The sequence below is a fragment of the Sinohyriopsis cumingii genome, chromosome 7, assembly GCF_028554795.1.
Source record: "Sinohyriopsis cumingii isolate HCF-2022 chromosome 7, ASM2855479v2, whole genome shotgun sequence".
Classification (NCBI taxonomy): domain Eukaryota; kingdom Metazoa; phylum Mollusca; class Bivalvia; order Unionida; family Unionidae; genus Sinohyriopsis; species Sinohyriopsis cumingii.
In genome coordinates, this window is record NC_142967.1 from 62,324,489 (window position 1) to 62,345,868 (window position 21,380).

Below are 21,380 nucleotides of genomic sequence, written 5' to 3' on the forward strand. Positions count from 1 at the left end.
GAAAAGATCCGTGTTAATAGGCCACGTTTTGCATTGTTTAAAGCCAATAGTTATTGATACTGGAAATATTGAAAAGATTCATGTTAATAGGCCACGTTTTGAATTGTTTAAAGCCAATAGCTATTGATACTGGAAATAATGAAAAGATTCGTGTTAATAGGCCACGTTTTGCATTGTTTAAAGCCAATAGCTATTGATACTGGAAATAATGAAAAGATTCCTGACAATCGGCCACGTTTTGCATTGTTTAAAGCCAATAGCTATTGATACTGGAAATAATGAAAAGATTTATGTTAATAGGCCACGTTTTGCATTGTTTCCGTCTGAGACATATCAGTTCGTAAACAAGAAAAAAATTAAATTTTGTTTACCCAGTAAGACAATATGAATGAAAATAACTTTGATTCCATTATGATCATATACAACGAGTAACACTTGGTATACAAAGTGAGTATATGTTACGTATAATAATATGACACCTGTGTACTACATGTTTTGATTTCCTTTCCCCAGTTCTTCTTCATTCCTCTTCCTCGTGGCGTGCCCGTGCATATTTTTTTGTAGGTCGCATCGTTATATCACTACAACAGGGTCATACCTCAACATATCTAAATTTGTTTGAAATAGAACGAACAGGGCAACATCCGGGCCACTTTTAGGTATTAGGAAAAACGACCAGACGGAGGTTTAAGGACCCAGAAAGAAGACGTGTCCGAAAGCATGAGGACGTGTCCGGGACAAAGGGGGCGTATGGTACATACATGATAACTAATGAACAAGCCAATGTTTCAAGTGAGATCCAAAATGAGGACATATCTTTCCGTCCGATCGTGACGAAATGTATCCACACATACACGTACATGACATTAAAGCGAACTGGAAGAAAACTTAACAAAAGTCGCTAAAAAATATATAATATTGGTCCCAATCAAAGCATTTGATGGTACAGAATTTACAAAACTATATCCACTTAAAAAATAACAAATGAACCTAGAAGTGAATGTTGTATGGACGCTGACATGTCAAATTACAGATCAAAAACTAATTTATCGAAATACTTATGTAAGAGGTGTTTGTCAAACAGATGGACGAATAAGAACTGTACTAGACTATTTCTTCTTGTTTATCGATTTTACTAGCTGCGAATAGAAAAACAAAACTACGATCAAATTTAACGTGGCCAACAAATATTAAAAATGAAGAAATTCCAAGATACATGTTGTCAAAGTAAATAAAAATAACGAAGTATTTCCCACAGTGGACTTTCCGGAGAGTAGAGCGACTGCGCTATAAGTTCTCCTTCTGTAAGAATCAAACTTTCAGGTAACATATAGCAAAAGCTGTCCTTGACAAACAAGAAAATGCTTATTTACGCTTTTGAATTAAAATTTGACCCATTTGGAAGACAGTCACCGTATTCTAATGCATATCAGTGGCGTAACTGTTCGATCTGTGTTATTCAACCATTCCATCGGCATTGAATACTAGCAGTTATAATGAATCCATTTGCTCTGAATTATGAGAATAAATAACAAATCACCAACCAACTAAGCTAACAAGCTTCTTAATTTATTATCATCTGATTAAAGACTAATACAGAGGTCATGTCGATGCAATATTTTGAAGCCATGCGTAAGATAAACGTCAAATACTTTCATGCATACATGGATCAGATTAAGTATGAGATAAAATGCATATTGTCCCTGCTTAACTGTTTGACTGTCAAAAACAGTCAACTTTAGTAAATGTGGTGCCCACGGAAAAAGAGTAAGTGTTGCAAATTTTGATGAGCAAGAAGGTGGTCAGACGTAGCAAAGTTTCTAATCAGACAGACGGTTAAAGAAACATGATAAAAATCGTTGATCAAGAGTGTGGTCTATTCGGACTTACTGATGAAGGAGTGGTCAAATGCAGTAAATTTCTATCCAGTGAAGTGTCTATCCAGTAACGTATCTATACAGTAAAGTGCCTATACAGTAAAGTGTCTATCCAGTAAAGTGTCTATCCAGTAACGTGTCTATACAGTAAAGTGCCTATCCAGTAAAGTTTCTATCCAGTAAAGTGTCTATCCAGTAAAGTGCCTATCCAGTAAAGTATCTATCCAGTAAAGTGTCTATCCAGTAAAGTATCTATCCAGTAAAGTGTCTATTCGGACTTACTAATGAAGAGTGGTCAAATGCAGTAAATTGTCTATCCCGCAAAGTGTCTATCCAGTAAATTGTATATCCAGTAAAGTATCTATCCAGTGAAGTGTCTATCCAGTAACGTGTCTATACAGTAAAGGATCTATCCAGTAACGTGTCTATACAGTAAAGTGCTTATCCAGTAAAGTGTCTATCTAGTAACGTGTCTATACAGTAAAGTATCTATCCAGTAACGTGTCTATACAGTAAAGTGCCTATCCAGTAAAGTGTCTATACAGTAAAGTATCTATCCAGTAACGTGTCTATACAGTAAAGTGCCTATCCAGTAAAGTGTCTATCCAGTAAAGTGTCTATTCGGACTTACTAATGAAGAGTGGTCAGATGCAGTAAATTGTCTATCCAGTAACGTATCTATACAGTAAAGTGTCTATCCAGTAAAGTGTCTATCCAGTAACGTGTCTATACAGTAAAGTATCTATCCAGTAACGTGTCTATACAGTAAAGTGCCTGTCCAGTAAAGTGTCTATCCAGTAAAGTTTCTATCCAGTAAAGTGTCTATCCAGTAAAGTATCTATTCGGACTTACTAATGAAGAGTGGTCAAATGCAGTAAATTGTCTATCCAGTAACGTGTCTATCCAGTAAAGTGTCTATCCAGTAAAGTTTCTATCCAGTAAAGTGTCTATTCGTTCTTACTAATGAAGAGTGGTCAAATGCAGTAAATTGTCTATCCAGTAAAGTGTCTATCCAGTAACGTGTCTATCCAGTAAAGTGTCTCTCTGGTAAAGTGTCTATCCAGCAAAGTGTCTATTCGGACTTACTGATAAAGGAGTGGTCAAATGCAGTAAATTGTCTATCCAGTAAAGTCAGTGGCGTCGCTGGTGGGGGGGGGGGGGGCGGTGCGGGGGGTGCGGACCGCACCGGGTGACACCATCTCAGAGGGATGACACCAAAATGAAAAATTGCAAATTTTAAAGAGCACACATATAAAATAACTATAACTTAACATTGTTACAGTTCTTAAATACTTTTACCTTCTGACCTTCAATTAATTTGTTTTTGTTCTTGTCATTTTTATACTGTGGACTTATTTTAAGAAGAAGAAATCCATGGTGGAAGTCTGGATGGGTGACACCATGAGTTTACCGCACTGGGTGACACCAACCCTAGCGACGCCGCTGTATACAAATGATTATCAAAGAGTCTTGTCAGGTAAACTGTGTGTCTGTTTGGACGTACAGAATAAACTGCGACATCATTTAATTTAAAAATATACATCTATGATGCATTCAATTCTTCGACCACAATACGATTTATCAACTAGCACTACAGCATTGTTTCTTTTTGTGCGTTGGCTGAATTCGAGTATCCTGTTTCCAAGACAGCCGTATTGCATCTTTCGCTGACACGTCTGAAAATAAATAAATAAATAAATAAATAAATAAATAAATCTATAAATAAATCAATAAATAAATAAATAAATCTATTAATAAATCAATAAATTAATAAATAAAAAAATATTAACATTAAGCGTTGTATATTAAAAAAGTTATTTACATGTTATTTTGAAACGATTAATAGAAATATTTATTTATTTAAAACATGTCTCTTTATTTAAATACAAGTGATTTCGCTTAGGAAAAATGGATTTTGATGTCGCCGATAACTTCATAGAGCTGTCTTATGCAACTGGTATATATGCTTTGCGCATGGATTTCGGGAGGCGGGTCAAATTTAGTAGTCCTTCATAACTTTAGTAATTGTGTACGGCTAGGACACAGATGATAACAACCCCAGGATGTTACATATTCAAATTTGTTTGCCGTAGTTCTTTATCAGTATTTACAATTGATAGTGTGTCCCCCTTTATTCGTTTTTTTTATAATTATTATTCTTTTGGCAGATTCTGGCCTCTTTTGCACCACTCCGTGTCACTCAGGGCAAGTAAAGGCCATCGGATGTCATTCCACAAAATAGTAAAGGGAGAGGAAGTGTAACTAATAGACACACGGATGAACATATGAACAACCTGAAGGAGAGAGGATACCACGATATTCTCGACTTTTGGGAGGGGTGCGGCAGCCGGGGATAACTGGGTGCAAGAAGAAAGGATCAGGGTATTTTGCCATTGTACGGAAGAAAAGTTCTGAAAACAAGTGCAATCACCTGCATAAAGTTATCACGACATCCTAGACGATTTCTTGGGAAACGGCGAGATAACTGTGTATGAAATGGAAAGGACCAGAATATGCTCCCATTGTACTAAAGATTCACATTCATGACAAGTTTCCCAAGAAATCGTCTAGGATGTGGTGATTACTTTATGCCCACCGAATATTCTTCGTGAAAAATCGGATTGCCACATGTAGCAAAGGAATATGCTACGCTTCTCTGCCATTTAGCTGGAAAGGGGTGGAATACCTAGGTGTGAATCAAGCGCTTGGCTGCCCATGAGCTGGGAAGGGATGGAATACCTAGCTGTGAATCAAGCGCGTGGCTGCCAATTAGCTGGGAAGGGGTGGAATACTTAGGTGTGAATCAAGCTTGGCTGCCATTGAGCTGGGAAGGGGTGGAATACCTAGCTGTGAATCAAGCGCTTGGCTGCCATTGAGCTGGGAAGGGGTGGAATACCTAGGTGTGAATCAAGCTTGGCTGCCATTTAGCTGGAAAGGGGTGGAATACCTAGGTGTGAATCAAGCTTGGCTGCCATTTAGCTGGAAAGGGGTGGAATACCAAGGTGTGAATCAAGCGCTTGGCTGCCATTGAGCTGGGAAGGGGTGGAATACCTAGGTGTGAATCAAGCTTGGCTGCCATTGAGCTGGGAAGGGGTGGAATACTTAGGTGTGAATCAAGCTTGCATTGAGCTGGAAAAGGGTGGAATACCTAGGTGTGAATCAAGCGCTTGGCTGCCATTGAGATGGAAAGGGATGGAATGATTAGGTGTGAACAGACTGCCATCATACTAAAGATTTACAGTCATCAACTGAGGATTAAAATCGAAAACAAAGTGCACTCACCTAATGCATTTTCAGGTTGATTAGAATCCATTGCGATCTTCTGGAATACGTTACCTAGGCAAATCAAAAGCAGAAAAGCATAAATGTATAAAAACCTGAAAAATGATTGAAAAATACAAAGCTAAAAATTTAATTAAGTTGAAGAAAGAGAAGCTTTGTTATGTACTTCTATAAATGATTGTCTTCTTGTAATCGATTTGTATAATAGAAACGTACACTCACTGTATGAGAGATTGCTTCTTCAATGTCCAAGACAACTTTGATGAAAAATATGTCAAGGTCACAATACAGTATTAGTAATGGCATCACGGTATTAAAGAGAAATACAGTAGTAGTAATAGCATCACAGTAGAAATAAGAGATACAGTAGTACTAATGGCATCACAGTAGAAATAAGAGATACAGTAGTAGTAATAGCATCACAGTAGAAATAAGAGATACAGTAGTACTAATGGCATCACAGTAGAAATAAGAGATACAGTAGTAGTAATAGCATCACAGTAGAAATAAGAGATACAGTAGTAGTAATGGCATCACAGTATTAAAGAGAGATACAGTAGTAGTAATAGCATCACAGTAGAAATAAGAGATACAGTAGTACTAATGGCATCACAGTAGAAATAAGAGATACAGTAGTAGTTATGGCGTCACAATAGAAATAAGAGATACAGTAGTAGTTATGGCGTCACAATAGAAATAAGAGATACAATAGTAGTAATGGCATCACAGTAGAAATAAGAGATACAATAGTAGTAATGACATCACAGTAGAAATAAGAGATACAGTAGTAGTAATAGTAGCAGTTGCAGCAACTGTATTAGTAGCAGTGATAGCTGCAGCAATAGCAGTAGTGAAAGTCGCAGCAGCATCAGCAGTTTTAGTAGCAGCAGTTGCAACAGCGGTATTAGTATTGAAAGTGATGATACTGACCTACATTCTCCCCCGTTTTGCTGGATGTTTCAAATAAATCAGCGTTAAGATCTGAAATTATTGCAGACATATAAATGGATTATCAGTGGCCAGTTTACCAGGACAAGCTTAACTGTTAAGGAAATAATCTGTAAATTTACCAATTGCAGAATTCGTGCTATTTTGTTCGAAATTTAATGTAACAACAAACATATACTTTATGATACAAATACTTTTGTAAAATAGTTATCACATAATTTAGGCCCAGGGGGCAGCGTTATTTTTTAATAATATAATACATGTTCATAAATCGATTTTCTGCCCATTTAAAAACTGTCAGCACATACGCGTTATGTGTTTATGTCGGTATGTATGTGTGAGAAAAAGCCGAATTTTTAAAAGCTGACAGTAAAAGTGGACCTTAAGACATTTATTAAGGTACATTTTTAAAACAACAATATTTCTGAAAACTAGTGAATCATTAAGCCATTATCTTGTAATTCTTGTTATTCCGTATAAATTCGCTTATAAGACGGGCACAACTCCTAACTGCACAGACCCAGCTCTGCCGTTATATAATGCGCCGGCAGATCTGGGTCTGTGCAGTTTGTAAGGAGTAATCAGTAAAATAAACAATATAGACCCTACTCCGCAGGCGCATTTTGATACGGCAGATCATGATATTTGTTCGCAATTAGACTCGACTTATGTGATAATTGAACACATGACTAGAACGTTATGTCATTTATCTTGCCTAACTTAAATATGATTTGTCACTTATCACCTAATATTTGTATCCTTATCCATGAAAATAATTATTATGTTTACATGTTTACTGCAACACTTCAACTTGTGAAAAGATCCGGTAGTTCTATAATGTTCGTTTATTTCGTTGTTATTATTATACTCTACAAATAAGTTAATAACAAAGGGGAATATGTTATTTCCGGATGAAAGTTATCTTATCCTGAGACAGGAGGTTTTATAACGAAAGACACAAACAAAACACCTGCCTCCTGCTAGAGCCCTGGCCATATTAATGTCAACATCTCTTGAATTTAGACCGCTGTCGACCAGATCCTTCTTTGTTCCACAGAGGTATATTTTACAATCCTACAAATAAACACAATTAAAATTAGAATTTGCATAAGAATGTATGAATCAAAAAACCAAGAGATTTTCATTATGTCGGTCTTTATATTTAATTACGTCAAAGTCAATATTTACATACAGAACAGGTTTTCCACTGGGATCAGCCGAAACAACAAATACCGTACATATTCGTGTAGAAGTTGTGTCCAACTGCAAACTGCGTAAACCCGATCTATGTTAAATGCCATTCATGAGAACAAAGATAGGCCCTTTTCTGTAAATGTGTATTTGCGACGGCAGATTTTGGTCTATATTGTTTGATAGTATAATTCATGAGAACAAATGAGATGGGCCCTGTTCTGTTTGTGTATTATGCGACGGCAGATTAGGGTCTATGCTTTTTGTTAGTACAGTTCATGAGAACGAAGAAGACGGGCCATGTTCTGTTTGTATATTATGAAATGGCAGATTAGGGTCTATGCTTTTGTTCTTACAATTCATGAGAACAAAGAATATGGGCCCTGTTCTGTTTGTGTATTATGCGAAGACAGATTAGGGTCTATGTTGTTTACAATTGGATCAGATTCATACGCGAGTACACACGGTATTTAACTGTTTCGTAGAACTTAAAAGTTGTCAGATTTTATACTTAAATAGATTCGAAATAGATTTTGGGGATTTATTATATTATTTATTTATGCTATGTTATGTATATTTAATTTGCATTACTTTTTAGTTGATTTTTTAAAAATTATTTTATTACATGCTTTTGTAATGAAACATTGTATGTTGAATTTAACCTTGTCCAGAATCAAGTTCATTTTCTACTTAACATTAATTACTGATTTATTTAATTCTGTCAACAACTAATAGCTAAAATGTTCTCTCTCTGTATTGATTTAGTATTAGGATTATTATTAATAGAAATAAGCATGTTTATTTGGGTCTGGATCTAGGTTATTGGGATTCCCCTGGTATACCTGACATATTTCTTGTTGTCTATTACATGTGAGTAACAGACCTTCTGATAATAACTAACATTTCATCTTGTAAACATTTTGAACCTTCCAGGTTGAAATAATCCATTCAGTAATTGTTTTTATTAGAAAATGCTAATGATGATCTGAGGACAAGTAGAGTACTATATAATCTTGTTACTGGAAATATTATTTATTCGTGCTTTAAATCAAGCAGAATCAATGATATTATTGTTGTGCCAGTAATTAATTTGGGCTGAAATTTATTTCTTCAAATTATTCAAGTCAAGTGATTTTTCCCTCAAAATAAAGAGTGCTTATTGAAAAAATAATATTAGTGGACAGATAAAATAAAGGGGATTTATATTAAATTCATAATTGGAATTAAAATTATTGTGTTTCAACAAGATAATGTTGGTACAACAACACAACACAGGCCGCCACCCGCAGTAGTGAATGGGGATACTATACGTACAATGGGAATTAGCATTAAAAACACCCTTGGGAACATATACGTACAAGGGAAATTTAACATGGAGAAAAATCGTGGGAACATATACGTACAAGGGGAATTTAACATGGGAATAAATCGTGGGAACATATACGTACAAGGGGAATTTAACATGGGAATAAATCGTGGGAACATATACGTACAAGGGGAATTTAACATGGGATTTTTTTTTTTAAATTTTAAAAAAAAACGGGTAGGCAATTGAAAGGCTATCTCTTTTCGAGAAATATGGATGGCCCTGAAAAGGGCCTTTGGGTTTATGTTAATGTATTCATAAACATAAACGGCACCGCATTGGTCTTCTTCTTGTCCTTAGGCTCCGTCTTACTGTTGGTCCGTACATCAGCACTCTTTTCAGGCATCCTTGTCTTTCGACGTAGATCCTACGTATCCACAGGCTGGTGTTTGTCCTGTGGACAACGGTCCACTTCGATCGGACATACATGAGCAAGTCTGTCCGAAACATCATGGAAGACACAAGGGTGGATGACTCAACTGTAGTCCACATCTTGAAGCGACGAGAACAGGTGAATCAATGCATTGAACGGCGCTTATTTATAGGCGGAGGAAGGATTGAAACGGATTGAGTTCATTCACCAATCCGAACACGCGTTACAGAATTCAGTCAGCCCGCATCCAATCCGAAGAGAGCAGTCTGTGACGTCACGTAGTCTATATAGATTCGCTAGCGCTTGTGTGCAGTCAATCTATGCGACAGCGATTCAACATGACGGAAACTCAGAAAACGATCCATTGGGGTGCACCAGCAGGGGAGACTGCCCAAGGGAACTCGGACTTACTTTCAGAAGAGGTGAATTGGGATTTTGTGGATTTTCTCTCCTCGCAAGAATTTGTTCCGGAACCTTCGTTACCTTCTTCATTACCGCAAGTGGAGAATTTTAGACAGAGACAGAAAGAAGAATTGGAGAAATTTATACAACGACAAAAGGAAGCGGAACAGGCTTTTCTCCTACAGCAACAGCAACAAGAAGAAGAGGTAAGAAAAAAACAACAGCAAGAAGAAGTAGCAGCAAAGAAACAAGAGGGTGAAAATCAAACGGTCACGGTACTGTTGGACATTTTAGCGGAGTTAAGAAGTCTGAAACAAATGTATCAGACTTCTTTATCACGACCGAAGAGAATACGACCTTCCCGAGCTAAACACGTCAACCCTGTGACTAAGCCTACCGTACCACCCTTAGTGATTTCAACCCAATCATTATCATCATCATCAACATTACGCAGTCCAGAAGTAGGCCTTGGCCGTGACAAAGGCATAAGGCAGTTAAAGTTGATTGGTTAAACTCACCCCTTCACCATGAAGAAAAAGGCCCTTTTCAGGGCCACCCACATTTCTCGAAAAGAAATACAATTTCAATTTGCCAATAACTCAAAAATAAACCCCACCCATTTTACCCTTATAGTACGTGTCTGTGTATGAGTGCGTGAGTGTACGTTCTTATTTTAAAATCATAACTCAAAGACACTTACCTTATATCATTAATTTATTCTTTTATCCATTTTTTACAATTCAATTCACAATTCACAACACAACACTTTAATGAAAAGTTCATTGACTTCTTCTGTCTCCTTGTTTAGTCTCTCTGTTTTTTTAATTTCTTCACTGTCACACTCTTTTCCTCTTCTTCCTCCTCACTTTCTTCCCTTCTTCTTTTCTTCTCCTGTTTCTTTTTCTTCACCTGTCTGCTTTCTTCCTCTGAAGAATCCCTCTCTTCCTCCGAAGAATCCCTCTCTTCTTCTGAAGAATTCCTCTTTTCTTCTGACTCCTCTTGTTTCTTTTTTGGGCAATCTGGAGACCAATGTCCTTTTTCTTGACAATAATAACAGGTATCTTGACTTTTGTCTTTTTTAGCCCCTGTTTTTGTTCTTTTTTGACGGTCTGGACACTCTGAAGACCAATGCCCTTTCTTCTGACAGATATAGCAAGTATCTTGACTTTTATCTCGAAAGGAAGGAGAGTAGTCCGTCGGCTGGTCTGAAGAGAATTTTCTAATGACCCCTCGCAAAGCTCTGACGAAACGTTCCATCTGGTTAGTCTCTTCCATCGTTGTGCTCGGCTTGAGAGTGAAATGAATAGTGAAAGGACAAGACACACACCCTTTTATATACACTGGTCTGCTATGACTATAAAGTAGCTCATGGTGTTTAAACTTGAGTCATTTGACTTTTTGCTTTCAAGATGAAACGATCCTATTCATTCGAGAAGGAAGAAGAAGAAAGTAAGAGGCAGAAACGTGATCTATCGCCTCGAACCAAGGCTGAAATCTTGGCACAAATTCATGCCAGTGATTTTGAAGAGGACATGAGTGAACCAGAATCAGAACCCTCTAAACCAAGTTCACTACCCTTAGTCAACCCTGAAAAGTACTATTCCATTCGAGAGACGGAAAAGCGCTCCTCTAGAAAATTTAGAACCACGGCTTACAAATACACGGTGAAGTTTAAAGATTTCAAGGCTGAAGTGCCGTTAGAGAAAGCAGAAGTGTTTATCACTGAGGTGTGGGATTCTTTGCTCACTGCACTCAAGCAACAATGTCAACCCAAAGAAGACGATCGCTTTCCATACAACACGACGGTTTGAAATCCCCTGTTTGGATCGAGTTTAGCACCCCTGCAGAATTGACCGCTTCCAAAGTCATGGACAAGATTCAACACGTGCAACAATCTAATGACCAGTTTGACATCACCGATGGTAAAGCCACATTGGACATGACCCACGTCTCTCCTCCTCAAGGGACCGGACGCAAAAAGATGTTATTGGTGAACGACCTTCGCAGCATTAAGCGTAGCCTTGTCCAAATTCACAATCCTCATGACCAGATGTGTTTAGCCCGTGCCATCGTGGTGGGACGAACCTATGCCAACAAGAACGACACGGTAGAATGGAAAAGAACCTGGAACACTATTCAACGTTCCTATCGAGCCAAACAACGAAACGAAGCAGAACTCCTGTTACGACAAGCCGGCCTGTCCAAAGACACACCCTGTGGCATTCCTGAGATGCAAAAATTGCAAGATGCCCTAGCTCCACGATACACCTTGAAAGTGCACCCTCAAGAAGTGCGCGGGCCTCTGTTGTTTCGAGGGCAAGATTTTAAGGACGGAAAATACATTCACGTTTATCATCACGATGACCATTTCGATACCATTACCAGTATCACCGGATTCCTGGGATACGGTTATTACTGTGAGAAATGTGACCATGGTTATAATAATCGAGAGCAACACAAGCATTGTGGATTGAAATGCTCAGGATGTTTGGCCTCTTCACCCTGTCTGAGCGAAGAACCAGTGCCTTGTTCCACTTGTCTGCGCACGTTTGTCAGCCCTACCTGTTACCAACAACATCTGAAAACGCAAGGTTCACAGCAGAAATGTGCTTGTCAACTCCTGAGATTGTGCCCTACGTGTGAACAAGTCATACGTACCAATAGTACCAAGGCACACGTATGTCGAGGAAAGAAAAAATGTCACATTTGTCACCACATCGTGGACTTGGAACACCAATGTTACGTGCAAAAATACCAACCCCCACCAGAGAAAGAGGACGGTCACAAGAAGAAAGGCAATTTCATCTTTTTCGATTTCGAATGCATGCAAGAGACCGGCATTCACATTCCTAATTTCTGCGTGGCTCATCGAGCGTGCGAGAAGTGCATTCAAGAACCTATCTTCAGTCATTGCCCTCACTGCAGCAAGATTCCCGGAGGGCGTGAAAAAATCTTTTGGGGACCGAACACGTTAGCCGATTTTGCCCAATGGGTCTTAGACCCCGTCGACAAGACGTGGAGCCAAGAGGACATCGAACGTTACGGAGATTGTCATCGTCATGCCACGGTGATGGCTCACAATTTCTCCGGATACGATGGACAGTTTCTTTTGAGATACTATACAGAACAAGGCACCGAGCGTCCTAAAGTGACTTTGAACGGAGCCAAAATCATTTTCATGCAAGTGGGACAAGTACAGTTTAAAGATTCGATGAGTTACTTGGCCATGCCTTTGAGTCGAATGCCTAAAACGTTTGGAATGACAGAAATGGCTAAAGGGTACTTTCCACACTTTTTCAATACGGAAGCCAACCAACATGCTGTCCTACCCCATTTACCTGAGGCTCACTATTACGACCCCGACAACATGCGTACCGAACAACGAGAAGCTTTCTACGCTTGGTACCAGGCTCACGCCTCGGACCCCTTCAACTTTCAGGAAGAAATGCTAAAGTATTGTCGTTCTGACGTGGACATTTTACGACGTTGCTGTGGAAAATTTCGAGAACTGTTCATGGAACACGGAGGGGTCGATCCTTTGAAAGAAGCTTGCACCATTGCCAAAGCGTGTTCCTTAGTGTATCGACAACGATTCATGCCTGAAAACACCGTGGCTGTCATCAGTCCTCAAACGACCCACTATGTCAAGCGTCAGTACTCGGTCAAAGCCCTACGTTGGTTACATTACTTGTGCGACAAGGAAGACAAATGGATTCAACATGCCCGCAACGGAGGAGGCGAAAAGACCATCGGAACGTATTCGGTAGATGGCTGGGACTTAGAAAACCCCAAGATCGTGTACGAGTTTAACGGTTGCTTATTTCACGGATGTCCCGTCTGTTACCCTGACCGTGACACTAAAAATCAGTTTTTGCAACGAACCATGGAAGACTTGTACCAGGACACTTGTCAGCGACGCCTAAAGTTAGAACAGCAAGGATACCAAGTGGTGGAAATGTGGGAACACGAGTACGATCACCGTTTGAAAACCGATCCCGAGTTTAAACGCCTCGTGGAAAGTTACCAGTTCATGGACCCGCTGAACCCGAGGGATAGTTTGTACGGAGGAAGGACCAATGCCACCTGTTTGCTGTACCAAGCCGACGAAGAGAAAGGAGAAGAAATCAAATACTTGGACGTGTGTTCGCTGTATCCCTACGTGTGCAAATATTGTCGCTTTCCTGTAGGGCACCCGCAATTGCTGACGGAACACATCGACCTGAAAAACATTCGACAATACGAAGGCTTGATCAAGTGTAAAGTTTTGCCTCCCACGAACCTATACCATCCCGTCTTACCTCACCATTGTCAAGGCAAACTGATGTTTCCATTGTGCCGTACTTGTGCCGAAACGTGCAACCAAGACCAACCTTGTCAGCACACCCAGGAAGAACGGGCCTTGACGGGAACCTGGGTCAGCGTAGAATTGTTCAAAGCTCTGGACATGGGATACCAACTGTTAGAAGTGTACGAAATTTGCCACTTTCCCAAGACACAACAATACCACAAGGGTGATCCCAGTCAGAAAGGCATTTTCGCTGACTACGTGGATGCCTTTTTGAAACTGAAGCAAGAAGCCAGCGGCTATCCTTCCTGGTGTCACACTCCCGAAGACCAAATAAAATTCAAAGAGAAATATTACGAACAAGAAGGCATCACTTTAGACCACATCGAAAAAAACGAAGGTAGGAGATCGTTTGCCAAAGTGATGTTAAATTGCTTGTGGGGTAAAATGGCACAACGACCGTGTTTACCCAAGACGGAATATTTGACAGAACCTTCCCGCTACTTCCAGATGATTCACGACAAAACCAAATACATGAAACACGTGGACGTCGTTCGAGAGAATTTGATCTTGGTCAATTACGAAGAAGATCTGGACTTTGTACAAGACGACCCTTTTGGAAATGTCATCATTGCGGCTTACGTGACAGCTCATGCTCGCTTAAAATTGTACGAAGCTTTAGAACTGTTAGAAGAACGCGTCCTGTACTTTGACACGGACAGTTGCATTTACATCCATCACCCGATTCAACATCACCCTAACATCGAAGGAGACCGTTTAGGAGCCTGGACAGACGAGCATCCCGACGACAAGATTCTAAGTTTCGTCAGTGGCGGTCCCAAAAATTACGGCTACGAATACCGGGACAAACAAGGAGAAGTGCACACGACGTGCAAAGTGAAAGGACTGACTCTGAATTATCGTACCAGTCGAGTGGTCAACTTTGGGGTATTGAAAGAAGCCTTGCAATCGGGAGAGGATGGAAACTTTAAAGTGACCACCTATCAACCGAACAAGATTGTACGTTTACCCACTCACCACATCGTCAGTCGACCCTTGGAAAAAGTCTATCAAATCGTGTACCAGAAGCGAGTGCGACTTCCCAATCATTTCACCTTACCGTATGGACACGTTGGTATAAAACATTGGTTGTAAGAGGATAGTTACCCCACCAGAAAGATGACTTCGCCACAGCAAGAATCGAGTGAGAAACCCGATGAGAACTCCAAGTTCAAACCCTACCATTTTCCAGTCTTCTTACCTGACTATTGTGATTGTGCCCGTCGATTGGACACGTTTCAGAAATGGCCTACGGATAGGGAAGGATTACCTTCTTCGCATGTTTTAGCTAGAACAGGATTTGTCTACTTGGGACCTGAGTCAGGATTGGGATACGAGGTACAGTGTTTTGCTTGCGGACTGAAGTTACGAATGGCTCTATGTATCTATAAAGATTCAGCTATTCTGGAACATACTCGATGGTCTCCGCACTGCCCTTACCTTTCTATGGCCTTTCCACCCATCACACTACGGTACAATGTTGACGGTACCTTAGAGACGGTACCTTCCGAAACAAGACATAAAAAACGTAAAAAAGGAAAGATGTACAAGCTGGAGACTGCATTGCGACTAGTATAAAAAGGGGCTATGGTCAAGATCGATAGTTCATTGTGACTACCAAGACCGAGCGAACAAGATGAATACTTTGAAAAAGACATCGTTTCAGTTTGGGGATTGTAAAAAAGTTGTATCTTCCTCTAGTGTGACTAATATTGGATGGATAAGACCCAGGCATTGCGACGGAAAATGTCCGGAAGGAAACTGCGATTGTCCATGTGGTTACCATTGTAATTGCGTAACGGAGTTTGCAGACGAGTGCGATTGTGAGCCTTGCGATGGGACCGATGCTGTACGTTGTGACCTGAGCGATGCCGTAAAGCATCATGGGAACTTTGTTCTCACTGCCCCTGTCATGGAAAGTGATGCTGTGCGTGTCAAACCTGAGGGATGCGAAAGCGATGCCGCTCGTCCTCTTAGACATTTTACCGGGTTTAAAGGGGAATGTCAACCTTCACGTTTACCTCCCTACGGATGTCATCCAGCCCTGAGCAAACTCCTGTTCCTGTCACCCAACCCTCATCGAAACGAACCTGTGAAAGACGAATATTCGTTCCCTGTGCGTTTGTCGGAATACTGCGACTTTGAAAATCGTCTTCAATCGTTCAAAGGAAAATGGCCAAAGTATCTGGGAGGACCGACCCCCGAAGAATTAGCCAGAGCCGGATTTTTCTACTTGGGCGAAGGAGATAAAGTCAAGTGCTTCAGTTGCGGTGTGTCACTTCACCACTGGGAACCGCAAGATTCGGCCTACGTTGAACATGCTCGATGGTCACCGAATTGTCATTACTTACCCTTAGTGGGACCGAGACATTGAAGTGACTTCTTACCATAATAATCTGTTCATGGATACTTTACAAGAGAACATTCGTGCTTTGCCTGTGGAGTTGAGAGAACGCATTTACCGAGAGCTGGTCAAAATACAAGTGAAACGTAAAGAACAATTGCATCCGTTACGTCACCGGTGTTTGAACCACTGGTACCTGAAGGCTATACAAGGATTGATTCAATTGAAAGTGTTCCATCGGACAGACATTGATGAACGATCCTCTAGTTTTAAAAAGGATTGGTTTGGTATGGACGATTGTAGTTACATCATTGTAAACGTACTGCATCGAATTCCAGAGGAAGAGTTAACGAATTACCAACATCTTGAACACAATGTCAACTTGGTGAAAGAGGAAACTTCTGAACGAATTGTAATGTGTAGATTAGTGACTCAACGATTTAAATTCGACACTGAAGTAAAACCATGTTTGTGCAAAGAGTACATTTCTTGTGTCAGACCAAAGAGGATTTAGTATGACCTATTCATGGATACTTTGCTAGAGAACATTCGTGCTTTGCCTGTTGAGTTGAGAGAACGCATTTACCGAGAACTGATCAAAATACAAGTGAAACGCAAACTCAAAGTGATTCATCCGTTTTTAAATTATGCTCTGTTCCAAAGTACAAGAAGACTGATTATGAGTGGATATTACATTAGGCACAAAGTTAAACGAGGCTATTGGCTACCACCCAGCGATTCCAAAAACAGTGTATATACTTATGGATACTTTACAAGAGTACATTTTGGGCTTGCCTGAGGAGTTGAGAGAAAGGATTTACCGAGAGCTAGTCAAAATACAAGTCAAACGTAAAGAACAATTGCATCCGTTACGTCACCAGATCTTTAACCACTGGTACCTGAATGGTATAAGAGGACTGATTCGTCAGAAATTTTTTCACTGGTCAGACCTTGTTGAATACTTTCAGTATATGAATGATGATGGGCTAGACGTTCGTAATTTTGGTTACTTGGAGATTCACTTACTGCAACGTATTGAGGAAGACGAGTTAAAGGATTACCAACATTTGTTACATGGAATCTGCTTAGAAAAAGACGAAACATCTAGACAAACTCTGACGTTTCAGTTACAGTATGTAACATTTAAATTCCCTACTGGAGAACGAACGTGTTTGGTTAGAAATTACCTTTATTGCTTCCGAAACAAAGACACTATAAAATCAAGTTGCCATGCCACGGATTATGTCACATATCATTCAACAGATTCCGTGGAAGGAACTCAATGACCATATTCAAACCGTGGATCATTACCATCGATTATTACAAGAACTGTATCCGTTCAATTTGGGACGACAAGTGGTGTGTGTCTTAGTGACTTGTTTTTTGGGATTTCGTTTACCATCCGATTCTTTGTGGACTCTTTACGATCAGTACTTACCACCTCAATGGCCTTAAATGGTCACGAAAAACTCCTTTTGCTCAAAGCCTTGCGATTTCATCTGGATACTTCTCGACCTCAACAGGAAAAAAAGATTCGTCAACTTTTAGCTACCCAAGACGTGTATGACGATGTGTGTGTAGCTTGTGACTTACATCCCCATTGGACAGATGTCCGTGCCTGGAAAGAATGGGGTTTTGAGGTTTGGACCCAAGAAGTGGCCCAGTATGCACGACAGTTGTTCAAGGAAAAAAGTTACTTTTCATCCCGTGTTAGTGACGGTGCCAGAAGAACCCGTCACCCAGGACGGGACTGTCGTGGACAGGCCTGAAAGACCCTTTCGGGAGGACACTTGTGTGACCTTACCCCCTGTTGAACTGGTTAGAACATTACCCAAAACATGTGGTTGTTGTACAGACACTTGTGTTTATTCCACATTCATAGTTATCATGTGCCTTTTATCCTTGTACTTAAGCCTTTGGCTTTTATGTATTTTTGTCTTTCGTATTCATGTTTGAAAAAAAAAAACATTCAATAAACGTGTTCTGAAAAAAGTATATAAACTCTTGTCTTGTTTGTTTTTCGTGTCACAAGTGACATTTCTCACACCATGGCTACCTCTACTATCTCTGCTCCCTCTTCCTCTACTGTCAAAGTCATCGACGAACACTTAGATCGTGCCAGTTGGGAGGCTTTGTATCTTCGCCATCCCTTTAACATGCTCATTGCTGGACCTAGCGGTTCAGGCAAAACCGAATTCGTCAAACGTTTGATCGAACATAAACATCATTTGATTGATCGGCCCCCTCAACGGATCGTGTGGTGTTACAAAGAGTGGCAATCGGCGTACAGCCTCTTGCGAGAAAGTCAAGGCGATTCCATCGTGTTTGTGGAAGGCATTCCTAAAGAAGACGATGGCATCGTCTCTGACTCCCGTCTAACCCATTTGGTCATTTTCGACGACATGTTAGGAGAAGACGAAGAAGAAATTAAACTGTGGTTCACGCGCAAAGGGCATCACCGTAATGCCAGTGTCGTTTACATCACCCAAAATTTGTTTCAACAAAGTAAAGCCCATCGCACCATCAGTCTCAATGCGCATTACGTGGTCTTGTTTAAAAGCCCTCGAGATAAATCGCAAGTGCAAGTCTTAGCCAAACAGTTAGGAACGCCTTGGCTGACTCAGGCGTACGACGATGCCACTCAAACTCCACACGCCTATTTACTCGTCGATTTGAAACCTACGACCCCCGAGGATTTGCGATTTCGTACCCACTTGTTTCACCACTGGTGCCAAGACGGAGGGCCTGTCCTGTACACGTCTCCGTCCTCGACTTCATTTCACTCCCCATGAAAAAAAATCTATAAAAACCTCAGACCCTTTTTCGTCTGTCTCACACAGTGTGAACATGACGTCCCTTCAGTCGCATCTTCCCGTCAAATTGATTCGTGCCTTGTATGGCATCAGTTGAGAAAAAGATCCACAAACACGAGCCCGTGTCTTAGAAGCTAGTCTCAAAGAAGTCTTACGATGGTTCACGGTGACGGCACGTCAATTACTCCAAGGAATCATTCAGATTCCTCATCAAACCCAACGCTTTTTCGATCGAAACAAAGTCGCTTTGGTCCAACTGGCCGATCCCCGCATCGACACTCAAACCAAAAAACAAATCATTTTGAAACCTGGAGGGAGCGGTACTCTAGGAGGGGTCATCATTCGCTCACTCTTAAGATGGGATCCTAATGCCCCCAAAGTTATCCCCAAGACAAAAGTTCAACGAAGCCCCAAGAAGAAAAAGAAAAAGACCAAGTCCCCAAGAAGAATAACTTCTCCAGTGGCAGGACCCTCCTCTTACCAGACACCACCACCATCACCCCGGAAAAAGAAAAGAAGCCCCCAGAAAAAGAAACAGAGAAAAAGTCCCCAGAAAAAGAAAAGTCCACAGAAGAAGAAGAAAACTAGTCGCAAGAGAGGCACTTCGGCCAGGACGCAACCTTACACTCGCAAGCCACGACCTGCCACAGCGTCTCCGGCAGCCTCACGTTTGTCCACTTCTCCGTTGATGTCACCAGGAACTGAAGAGTACTTGGAGACGTTGATCACACCAAGAACTTCTCCGTTGATGACCCCCAAAAGAACTTCCCCAGTGGCAGGACCTTCCAATTTAGCGGCAGTGGCTGCTGCTCACAAAGTACCTTCTCCCAAAATCAAAGTCCAAGAAAGATCGGGCATGTTACAAAGTTTACTGGATTTGTCCAAACAAGAACTGGCTCGATTTAGTCCGTTACGTACCCCTGCACGACGTGTCATGCCTGTCCTCAAACTGATAAAACGTAAAGACAATCAGTGGCGACGCGTTCCAGTATAAAAAGACCTGTGACCAAGTCGGGGGTATCAGTGAACTTGTAAAAGATGTCACCTCCAAGAAGCCACAAAAGAAAGAGACAAAGGCAGACGCGTCATCCGACAAAGCGCTTAGCCAAGCATCGACGTTACCCTAAAAAAAGACACAGTCGTTCCAAGAAAAAGAGGCATCAACAAAGGGGAGGATTCCTTGGCGATTTTCGGAAAAACATTGTCACCTTTATGACAAAGCGATAGTCCCAGAAAAAGATAAAAGGGTGTGCGTTAAGTCATCGACGTTAGTGTCTGTTCGGTGAATGTCCCGGAACCCACAAGCAAAAAATGTCACCCTCCAGAAAACCCCAAGGAAAAAAAAGGAAAGGACTGCCACCACGTTTAGCCAAACATGGGGACATGTTATCTGTCCTGTCCAAAGCTTCTCCACCCCTACGAAAAAAACTCATTCAAACGGCCTCCAAAGAGGTCATCGATACCGTGTGCGAATGTTGTTTGAACGTTTTGAAAGGTACGATCCCTTTGTCCAAACACCAGAAACAATGCTTAGGCAAACATCGTCACGTTCTTCGGAAAATGGTTCAAAAGAAAATTCCCATTCGTCAAAAAAAGAAGATGTTGGTCCAACGTGGAGGCATTTTACCTCTCTTGTTAGGCCCCATACTAAAAGGAGTCTTGGGAACCATGTTGGGAGGACTGATGGGAGCAAGATAAAAAGGCCTTCGGAAGTCCCAAGATCTCAGAATTCACCCCTGACAACCCATGGAAGGACGAAAACTAGCTTTAGTGCCTTACAAACGATGGATGGAATACCATCGGTGGCAAGAACAACGCACCCCGCATTTACCTCCCAATCCCAATTTGAGCGAGATGTCCCAGTTACAACACGAATTGCAATCCTTGCTGGATCGCCAAGATTTGTCCGAAACAGAAAAATCGCAAAAGTACGGTCAACTCTTGCAAAGACTGCAACTCTTTCACCAGAAAGCTTTAGACGAAACAGCTTTACCCACTCTAAAAGATTTTAAGACCTTGATGAAAAGTCCAGCACCATCATCATCATTACCACCACCACCACCACCATTACCATCCCCAAGGGTCACCAGAGATGCTACCCCACAAAGACCTGAGGAAGAAGAGACGCGTGAAGTGTTTCAAACACCGTCAGCAGCTCCCATTTCGAGTAAGATTGCAGCATCCTTGTTGACCCCGTCCCCCACACCCCAACGAGAAGAAATGAAAGCTTGGGTTAAAAAGATGATGTCCACGCCTCCTTCGACAGAAGTGAAAAAGAAAGAAGGGAAACCAGAAGCGAAAAAAGAAAAGAAAACCAAAGCCATTCCATTGCCACCTCCACCACCACCACCACTACCTTCGACTTCTACTCCCGTAGCCCATCGGACACGTAAATCCGTTTCCAAACCACCCTTTCGACCCACCCAAAGTAGCATCACC

At 41.0% G+C, this 21,380-nt stretch overlaps 1 protein-coding gene across 1 annotated transcript in view; it reads right to left on the reverse strand.

Annotated features, from left to right (window-relative positions):
* Positions 1 to 1,548: 1,548 nt before the first annotated feature.
* The window catches only part of LOC149795378 (ras-related protein Rab-24-like), a 37,085-nt gene continuing 17,253 nt past the window's right edge, over positions 1,549 to 21,380 (reverse strand). Inside the window, exons 4-7 of the mRNA XM_089965161.1 lie at positions 7,082 to 7,181; positions 6,090 to 6,140; positions 5,160 to 5,213; positions 1,549 to 3,553 (exon numbers count right to left, since the gene is read on the reverse strand). Of these exons, the coding sequence (XP_089821287.1) occupies positions 3,459 to 3,553; positions 5,160 to 5,213; positions 6,090 to 6,140; positions 7,082 to 7,181 (300 nt within the window). The 3' untranslated portion in view covers positions 1,549 to 3,458. The remainder of the gene's footprint in view (positions 3,554 to 5,159; positions 5,214 to 6,089; positions 6,141 to 7,081; positions 7,182 to 21,380) is intronic.